Here is a 10,898-nt window from a genome sequence, read left to right on the forward strand (position 1 = left end):
TGTTATCTATATCAGATATTCTGATGTCATCATATTGCCCAACAACCAGCTAACAACAGGTTGAAATGATTTGTTTTTAGCATTTCTGAAGCTGCAGCAACTTATAAAAGGATTTTATAGTTTTAGTTTCACAACAATAACACATCCACAAAACTTAAGTTATGTATGATATACTACGATACCTTCAGGTTCCATGACAACCATATTGCAAATTACTAAAATTACCTTTTTAGCCTTTAATGCACAACAATCCACAATACCGCATGAAATCATCCTATTGTTTTCAATTCACAACATTAGCATCTCATTTATATCCACAAAAGTGGAATTACACATGATATATTATCATCATGTTGCATAGCAACCATCTGGCAGTGGGCTGAAATGACCCAATTTGTGCATTTATGGGGCTACAATATATAAAGCATTGATCATTTTAATTTAATGGCCAACAGCAAAACCAGGTCAGAAAGTACCGTAACATGGGCATGTACTATTAGAGTTTCTTGTTGTAGTAAATGTTTTATGTATATAAGTATTATAAACCTGTAGGCTATATCTTATACTATAGATAAAAGGTACATTCAGTTGCTTCCTTTAAAAGAAAAAAAAATCATCAGATGGTCTTTCTGATGCAAACAGAGGTTTTTGATTCAGAAGTGTTTTGAATGCTGATTGAAAGTTTTTTCTTTACCCTTTTATGAAAAGGGTGGAAGAATCCCAGAAAAGTCTCTTAGAAAATGTGAAAAACTATAAAATAGTGAAGTCTAATTATAAATCCACACGATCTTCTTTTTTTCTCCTTCCTATTTTCAGTACATTAATTTAGTTTGTGTTAAATGACAGAATTAACTTTGAAGTTGTTGTAAAGAAGAAGTGAATGTCTATTTACCCGTCCTTACTCTGACAATGATACGATATAATCAGTGTTAAGTCTGGATTTGTCCTCACTAAGCAGGGTCTCATGTGCTTATGCGGTGGGTTGCAGAAGGACTGAGTTGATGGCTGAGGCAGCCCTGGTTCATGTTTCAAAGGCCTCTGCTCCTGACTGATTTATATTGCTCCCTGAAAGCCACTGCATACAGTGGTCGGTCTCTGTTTCAAGTCGGACTTCTTTGAGGATTGCGCAGCAATTGTACATAGCCCATAAAGCACACAGAGGACTGAAAGAGGCAACAACTGAGCAGGGGGGTTAATAGGCTGCCCTCTTACTATGTCACATGGTTGTTCTGTGTGAGGGCTCAGCAGTACCTAGAAAATGTTCAAATGTGACATATATTTTCTTTATACTCCTGCAGGCTTTTCCACACTCTCGCTGGCAGACCAGATGAGTCTATTGCAGAGTGCCTGGATGGAGATCCTGGTGCTGAGCATTGTGTTTCGCTCACTGCCCTGCGAGGATGAGATAATGTATGCGGAGGACTACGTGGTAGATGAGGAGCAGGCGAGGATCTCAGGCCTGCTGGACCTTCATGTTGCCATCTTGCCATTGGTCCGACGCTACAAGAAGCTACGCATGGAGAAGGAGGAATTTGTTACGCTCAAAGCCATTGCACTCTCTAACTCAGGTAATCTTCCATCCACCTGTTGGACTTAAATTCACAATCCTAGTCTATGAATTTGTGAACAGCACAAATATTGTAGGCTCAAATTCATAGAAATGTTGGATGAGTAGTGGGTTTGGATCTTCATAAACATCATAGTGCATCAATAAGGAGGCAGAGCAGGATCGTGTTGCTGAATGCAAGTCAAAATGATGGGATTACATCCTAAACCAAGTTCTGTTTATTGTACTTGGCTTCCGAACAGTTTAAGTTTTCCAAAAATCATCTATTTAAAACTCCCAGAGATAGTAGTGACTTATTGGCATACTTGCGTTGACTACTATCCCCACCCAGTCACGGCAGATGGTTGCCCCTCCCTGAGCCTGGCTCTGCCGGAGGTTTCTTCCTGTTAAAAGTGAGTTTTTCTTTCCCACTGTCGCCAACTGCTTCACAGGGATCATCTGATTGTTGGGGTTTTCTCTGGAGGCTCTTTTCCTTCCAAAATAAAGCACCTTGAGGTGACTGTAATTTATCGCAAAAAAAATAAAATTTAAATAAATTAAATTATTGTAATCAAGTAATCGAAAACTAATCATGTAATATTTGTGGTCAAGCTATTGATTTTATTAAAATGAAGTGTACCTAATAAAGTGGGAAGATTAGTCACTTTTGCCAAATAGCCTTTATTTTCTCCGCAGTAATGACATAGACAGGAAGGTACATCTTTATATAAAATCTCAAGTAAAGCCTGGCAGTTGGCATTTAATTAAACAAACAAAGAAATAAAACACGGGGAAAAAAAATGCCGAGTGGTTATCGGTATCTTGTGGCACCATCACCCCCACAATGAAAGATCCCCGATAAGAGAGGACATAAAGGTCAAGATCAAGATTTTTTTTAATTTAACTTTGTCTTCGTGTCTCTGTGTGTGTGTGTGTGTGTGTGTGTGTGTAGCTATATTTTAATTTGTGTGCAGATACATGTGCACGTGTGTGTGTGTGACTGTCACATTGCGCTCTCATTCTCTCCATCTCCATAACAGTAGCTGCCAGCGCGCCACAGCCGAGGGAGATATATTTAGCATTTCATTAGAAAAACAGGGGCTGTCAATAAAATGTGTTAAGTGGAGTGGAATGAGCGTCGGGGAGCGACGGGCCTCGTTTGTTCCAGTGTGAAGATGCTGCGCCCGTATTGACAGTTTGCTTTTCATGAGGCTGGGCCTGTCCCCCGCTAATCAATGCCTGTTAGGAGTCTTTTCTCCTGCCTGACTGAAAAAAATGAAAAATGCTGAGCCCAGAGCTTTAGTCTCCTGATGACAAACACTCCATGGGAAAGTGGGGGATAAATAGGAGGGGAGGTGTTGGAAAGACAGGGAGGTAAAGGTATAAGGAAGACGTGTGAGAGAGAGAGGAAGGCTAGGGTTCAGAGGGGTTGCTCTGGGAGGGCGAGGGGGCGACTTCGGCTCGTTTGAACACAGTCTCGGCGAGCTTCGGCTCCAGTGGTCCTCTGGGTGTGACAGCTGTGGAAATTCATGGCCATTGATTTTGTAATTAGCAAAGTATCGACGGGATTGACGCCAGGCTGCTGACGGATTACATGGAAATTGTTTCTTCAAAGTTAGTTTTGCATTCCTCCCCCAGCCCCAGCCTCCTTAAACACACACAAACACACACGCACAAACACACTCATGCTTTACGCGTGCACCCATTTAAAAACATATTGCTTATTTTCCACTCTCTTTCTCACATCTGAGCACGCGCACACACATGATCGTGCAGCCTAATGAGGATCAGATCAGCATTAACATGAAGGTTTCAAATGAAGAGTGCTGGAACACATGTGCGGTCCACATAGCCTAGTTAATTTCCCAAGATAGAAATGCAATTTACACAGAAGGCGACTGGTAAAAGAGACTTAATCAGTCAGTTAGGAACATAATTAGCCTTGTACTTTCCCTTTTTTCTGCCTCATTTACATGTTCATACACGGTCTTACTTCACGCCACAACTTTCATGACACATAGCAGAGCTGATCTCATTCACTTACACTTCAATCAGCAGCCGTGTTTGCCTTCTCTTTAGCGCTACTCCGTATCACTACCAGGGTAGGACGAGTTTATCTCATTCTGTGAGATTTGATTATAATACTGTATTGAATTCGCATTTGCGTTGTGCACGGCTTTATCTGTGAGTTAATGAATTGTGGATATGATGCATACACAGATTAGACCTGACACAGTATGTCAGTGCAGTGAAATTGGCTGAAAGCAAACCACTGCTTGTCCATTAAAATGCTCGCTGTCAGCTCGTCCTTCGGAGGACAAGCCTGTTTTTTTTCTCTCTTTTTTTTCCTCCAACATGTAGACTTATACGTAGAGAGCAGTTTTTAATAAGTCTCAACTGGTTTTATTTTAGAGCCTATACATAAGGGGGCCAACTGCTCTTTCTTATGGAAATGAAGCCCATCTGCCACCATCATTCAGCTGAACGATATCCTAGTAATGCAGCCATCTGAATTCATTAGCAGGGGGGATGTATGTGGTCCATGATACCAAAAGAAATGAATCTTTTTTTTCCTCTCCTGCTGTATATTTATATATACCTACTGTACTTCCCTCTCTGCCTATGTCTCCCGAGACTCCCAGCCATGCATAGTCATTTATTTAAGGAGCGTCATTAAGCACTAAGAAGCAAAATTGCATGTTTGCATATACAAGCTACTGAGTTTAAAACCAGATGATGCAGCTGCAAAACATGCAGTTGTTGTCAATATAGATATGAAACATTTGATTTGTCTTTTTTGTCATTCCGCCTTTCTTCTTCTCGCTCCAGACTCCATGCACATAGAGAATATCGAGGCTGTCCAAAGGCTCCAGGATTCTCTACATGAGGCCCTGCAGGATTTTGAGGGTTCCCAGCACCCAGAGGACCCCCGGCGGGCAGGCAAGCTGCTCATGACCCTGCCTCTGCTCCGTCAGACTGCCACCAAGGCCGTTCAGCACTTCTACAGCATCAAAATGCAGGGCAAAGTCCCCATGCACAAACTATTCCTCGAGATGCTGGAAGCCAAGGCTTGACACCCGGGCCGGGTGTTTGACGCGCAGCTGCATCACCCAGTCCGAGGCGAGGGACAGCCCATTAAAAAATAAATCAATAAATAAAGGTGGTGCCAACTGACAGCGGAAGGATGAAGCTTGGAGTCATTTTAACACTTTTAAACAAAACTAAACTTAAAGGTAAAAGGGACTTGAAATAGTTTTAAAAGGTGGGCAATTATCAGTCTGATTGACAGGGGATCACGATGATGTATATAAAGATGTTGTGTACAGAAATCAGGCAGCCGAGGTCTTGTTATAACCAGAGACCCGTTGCTCTATATCACCTGAAGGTTCTGTGAATTTGTTTCTTATCTTATTTTCATCTCAAAATGGAAATGTGATAATATAAATGTCCTCAAGAACTGTACAGCCACGTAGCCACGTTACATGTTTTTATTTCCTTCTCTCACGTTTTCTCATCGCAAGTTGTTAAAGCAATAGTCTCTAACTGGTCTACATATAATATGTGTACTGTATATTGTGTGAAATTGCACTGGACACGTGGGGTTGGGGGGGGGAGAACTGTTAGACATATTCTTGTATTGACCATCGAAGACAGCGGTACTCGTCACAGTAAGATTCTCCATTTCTTCATTATATATTTACCTCGTAGAAGCTTCATCAGCTCAGTGGTTCGGTCAACTTGGTGCTTGCAGAAGGACGGTGGTTGGCTGGTGATCAGAGGTCACTGAGAGTTTGCACTGAACAGCTATGAATAATGTGGCAATAATGAGTATTGTATCAGCTCACTCTGTCTGTCCTTTTTGCTTTTAGAGGCTAAACTTCTCCTTCGCTTCTCTTTGTCCTCATGCACATCTATTGGCAACTAAACGTACTGTGAAACCTGCACGTGATAACGATAAGCTATATTTAAGAATGAAGTTAAACAAATGAATGCAATGTAATACGCCCTTTAATGCAAACTGACACCCCTAATATGAAGACTTCAGCAACTATACAATATCATTCAGTTTGTTTCAAAAGCTTTTTGTTGACGATGGTGCGCTAGATTGTGATATTTTGTACAGGCTTTGCCTTTTCTTGTGTCAACCCTGCCCACCTTTGTTTTAGTTTGTTCTCAATACAACAAGTGTCACTATATTGATAGCCCATAATTGAATATGTGTGTAAAGTATGGACAGTTTCTAACATCCTTGGGGGTTTCTGCAGGTTTATGTCATGGTAGTTTTATTTAATCTAACATCGTTTGTGTCGATATAAAGGCTACAGTCAATTAATATTATTAATTTGTGCGTTCACATGCTTGTCATAATGCCCCAGTTGGTTTGTTGGGAACTCTTTTTTTTTTCAACTAAGTGTCATCATGTGCTTTGATGTAGGTATGTTAAACTAAAAAAATGATGCTTTACATGACTTGTTATCAGGATAACTGATAAAAAAAAAAAAAAGACTCTTTCTAGACAGCGATTTGTGGTTGTACCGTAAGATCATATTGCAAGTGAGATGAAGGGAGGAAAAAGTTTATATGCAACATGCAAAATTATACCCAAATTTTCTAGTGTCAGGAAACATTATGATCCTTACTTTCCTCACTTTTTTTTCTCCTTACTTTTTCTTTTCATGCAAATCACAATAACGACACTTGTTTGTCTGAGAACAACCTGAAAGGCTTTCCGAGTTCATTCTTAGTGGCAACAGTAGTGGAAAATTATATATCTCACTGACCACCAGATGCAGCTTTCGGATGTTTTGTACTTTTATTGGTCTTTAGCTCATTTTTAATAAAGGTGCTAATATTCAGACAGGCACTGTGTACAAACATACTCCCATTAAGGAGTACAGACTAAGGTAATAAATCTGTATATTCCAGAAGTGATGGTAGTCTTTTGGAGCATAATATCTATCAGTGGTAAACCAGTTGCCAAATTACTCAATTAGGATAAAAGTGATAGAGTTATGAACATATTATTTCTTGTCCTGATGACCTGAGCAGGTTAGACGGAACGTGTTACCATATGATCAAAATAGTATACTAATAATAAATGAAACAGCTGCTCTTAGGGTTTTAGTAAGACACATATTGTCCCTCGTGAACACTTAAAGTAGTCTTTAAAGTGTCAAGTGCCATTAGCTTCTGCCCAAACAATTATAAAGCATAAAGCCAAGCTGCCAGTAACTATTGACGATTCCCACAGGAACACTCCTGATTCACTGTAATGTAATGCATAGATAATTATAACCATATACATTAGAGAATACAATTCCCACGATGCACTTCCTCACTTGTTAACCAGCTTTTCTGTCCCTGGCTGAAATGAGGGATTCATCACCTCTGTACAGTAGCAAACCAAAGCATTATTGTCTTTTTAATACACGTTATAAAAGCTGCAGTACTAGGCAGACTTGACTGCTGTTTCCACATAAATACAGATGTTAATGGTGAGCATACCCTTTCTGCTCTGTATCCTCTAAACCTGACAGCAAAACATGCTGGAAATCTTTTATCTTCTTTTGTTCGCTCAATACAGGCATTGATCGATCATTAGTTCTGTGAAGTCTCACTCTGAGATAAAACAACTCTAAAAAGTGAAGGGATTTTTTTTCTTTTTCTATTTTTTTTTGTACTAATTTAAGGAGAGTGTTTCTGAAAATGGCTGCAATCCAGCTCGACCAAAACAGGAAAACTGACCCTCCCTCCTGATCAGAGTTCATTTACACACCTCCTCCATGCTTTTTGAAGACTTGATAGCAGATTAATTGTTTCCCAACTTCCACCCCCCTTCTCCCAAATTAATATAAGAAAATAAAAGAAAATGCTTAATTTATTTCCAGACTTCTAAAACGGTTCGACTACATCCAATTAACTCTAATTGTCTCCTAAGCTGAAATTCTCAGTAGAAATGGAGCAATTAAATTTCTGCTTTGGCTCTACCTTGGGGACGAGAGACGTTTTACTTTGGTTGATGGTGGGAAGAGTTTGCCTAAACCTTTACAAAGACGATTTCATGGGTCTCTGTAATAGTTTCATAACAGAGCGATCACTGGGCTATGCAAGGCAAATATGGCCACCCTATGTTCCTTGTGTTGTGGAGCATCAGACTGACATTTATTTGTTCTTTGTTTACATTGTGGACATGCTGTACAAATGTATTATGTGCATATTTCACTATACTACGACTGCTGTTCGTTACTATAACTATGATCCTTTGATTTGCCAATTTAGGGAGTTTTTCATGTTGGATTAGCAACAAAATTTAGAACCCACTGAAAACCTGTATAATACAAGTCACTGTATTGAGTCAATGGGTAATTATTTAAGTAAGTCTATGGTGAGATATTGTCTTATTTTCTGTTTTTTTTTCTTCTGTGTCTTTGTGTATCTCAATGCTGAAACACACACACACACTCTGCGTTACCATCGATTTTGGTTATCAGCACAGCAGGACGTATAGCGAGTAAAGTCGTCTAGACCCTATACCTCAATTCATATTTTTTGAAAATTACACTGGGTTTGGAAGCGGGCCATGGGTTCCTCTTGGGAATCTGTGGCACAGAAATAAAGTGACATCACTGGCTGGGTATTAAAAAAATGTAGATGAACTTACGGCGGTTGGGGAACACATTCCTCGGAGGAGAAAGCTGCTTATTCGCTGTTCCATTTGCGGACTTTACCTTAACTCCGCGGACGCTGAGATGACGAGATTTACATAAAACATGGAGGAACCTCCCTGGCCGTTCTGGTCCACGGTGTATAAAGGACCCTGCTAGGTGTATGTACCACAGACATGTGATTACCCAAGAGGTTTAACCCTCCCCTACTCAAAAGCAATATGTTAGCATTTGTAATATATGAATCAAGATAAAAGGGAACTTTGGTTCATTTTAATTATACACTTATGCTTGGGAAAGGACAGGCTAACTATGCACGCACAGTCCTGGGAAGACAAAGGGAAAACATTGGAAGTTAGAAGCAACTACAGCTGGGTTTCACTGGACAGTATTGTGTGGCATTTTCTTGTGTTTTGTTTGTTGTGTTCATGCCTACTGTATCCATGTGTAAATATATGCTTTTTTTCTTTTTCTTTTTTTTTGGAGTGAGTCTAACAGTGCACTGAATGTACAGTGACAATAAAATCACATGGTTTATGTAACAGCTGCACAGGATTTTTATTGCATAGCTATGCTTAGTTTTGGTCTTCAGTGTTTTTTACTGATAATGTAAGCTTATCGTGGTTTATAACTTTCTTTGTTTCCTTTTTTTTTTTTTTGCAAATTGTCACCCAGCACTTTATAAAGTTTTCACATGTCTTCTGTAACAAAGTTGCCTCTCTGGGTGCAACAGTAACATCCTTTGCTAAAGCGAGGATGCAACCACATCTACAAAATGAGCAACAATGACTTTTGTTGCACTATCACAGTATATACATTTTTATTTCCACAACCTACTAACATTATAATTGCAGCCTATGCTTAACCTGCACTAGATATAAGATGAAATTCGCATCAAACTTACACACAGATGCACACAAAATGAATAGTCCTTAGGTAAGTTGTAAAGCAGTAAAACTGGTAGTTTATGTGCAGTGCCTGGAAGACCAGTTGAGTGTCTACACGTGTGTATGTGTCTATGCGCGCTTGGATATTTAGCAAGACGGTGCCTCTGGGTGTAACGGCATCCTCCTGCCCCCGGCTGTCAGTTGGTTAACTGTCTACACGCCGTCCCTTTTGACCTTGCGTTGGCTACAACGCCGGCTGAATGCACATCTGACGCACTCTCTTCCTTTGTGGTGCAATCCTGTGGAAGTCATTTCATTTACTGGGCTTTCAACTTCAGCCAATATGGGAGTCGGGGTGGGGGTGGGGCGGAGTGGAGTCGGGGTAAGTCTGTGTTTAATCAGCCTGCCACAAAGCATTCCTCTAAACAAAATCAGCTATGATGTCCAGCGAAAAGATGTCTCAACAGAAGATTGAATTAAACAGATAAATGGGCTTGTCACTTTTTCATTTTTTATTTATTATGCTGGCATAAGCTGCACTCGCCACTCCACATTATTGCTGCAAATCATAACTGTGTATTAACTTGTAGCTTGCTCTATACTTTATATCAACAGACTTTTATATGTGTAGAAGTTTTATGTGTTGGTGTTCCTCGCTGACATTTGACTGATAAAAAAAAACTACAAGCAAAGTAAAAGAAGCTACAGAAAAAGTGTCTTGTGAACTTGCAGATCTTTTTTTCCCCTATCATGTAGAAGGGAATTAGGCCATGGCCCACTGTCCTTACAGTGACTTTCCATCCTGGAAACCCTGTTTTATTCTCCTTAAGTCACCACAATATCGCACTGTAGTCTGTTTATCAACCAGTCTTGTTGCTTCAGTCTTTCATTAAATCTATAATCACACTCTTAGTGCAACCGTGTATCACCGACACATGCTTGAGCTCCACGGCTGGGCAGCCGGACTCCTTCCTTTGCCTGGTGAAGATTATTCATTGACTGAGGTGAGAGTCCACTGAGAATAGGCTGTAAAGTGTCAGTCACAGTTACTCAGAGCAGTGTTGTCTTAGACAATGTAACTGGGTGAAAGTGAGTGAAGGAGATAGGAAACCATCAATATGCTCCCTGTGTAAATTGAAGAAGGTCATGATTTATGGCTCCCGGCTACATTGTACATACATGCTGAATCTACTCTTTTTTATCCACCCCCCCGCTCACTCGCCTGGCTCAAGGACAGGTAAGGGTGCCTTTCTCTGCAGCTCATCCCCAACACCATGCAGTCTGTGGCACTTTGTGATGGACAGCCCTGAGGAAGGCCAGTGCTTTTCAAAATGAGTTGAGCGCCATCTATGGGTAGACACAGTAACTGATTGACATGAAGAAAAGACGAGTGTAGACAGAAAGAATTAGATGCACATTATACAAGTGCGCTGTACTACCTGTGTTACTCCACCTGTTCTTTGGATTTTTCATCGCCTCATCAGTCACATCTGTCTCGCAGTCTCCTTTTACTTAAGGACTCAGACGGAGAGGGGGACAGCTGTGGGTTTTCTAAGGCCTCGCAACAGCTGCAAGCCCCGCATGGCACTGCATCTGTTCAACTCTCACGGCCTCTATCTCTGCTAAAGCAAGTTACAATTCATTATGCGGTTCTCGCTGGTCTTACCCTATTAACCAGTGAGCAGATGGAAATTATATGGTAGGGTGTTAGGCCTGAAAATGGACCTGTAAGCATCATGCTGTCTCAAGTACATGCAGCTTAAAATGGGACAATTTAAATAAGGCCACATGAGAGAAATC

The 10,898-nt window shown here is 40.5% G+C and overlaps 1 protein-coding gene across 1 annotated transcript in view; it reads left to right on the forward strand.

Moving 5' to 3' along the window:
• LOC116314105 (steroid hormone receptor ERR2-like) overlaps nt 1-5,183 on the forward strand; it is a 32,988-nt gene extending 27,805 nt beyond the window's left edge. Inside the window, exons 6-7 of the mRNA XM_031732003.2 lie at nt 1,299-1,568; nt 4,376-5,183. Coding sequence (XP_031587863.2) covers nt 1,299-1,568; nt 4,376-4,620 — 515 coding nt within the window. The 3' untranslated portion in view covers nt 4,621-5,183. The remainder of the gene's footprint in view (nt 1-1,298; nt 1,569-4,375) is intronic.
• Nucleotides 5,184-10,898: the final 5,715 nt, after the last annotated feature.

This window comes from Oreochromis aureus, linkage group 15 (assembly GCF_013358895.1).
Source record: "Oreochromis aureus strain Israel breed Guangdong linkage group 15, ZZ_aureus, whole genome shotgun sequence".
Taxonomy (NCBI): domain Eukaryota; kingdom Metazoa; phylum Chordata; class Actinopteri; order Cichliformes; family Cichlidae; genus Oreochromis; species Oreochromis aureus.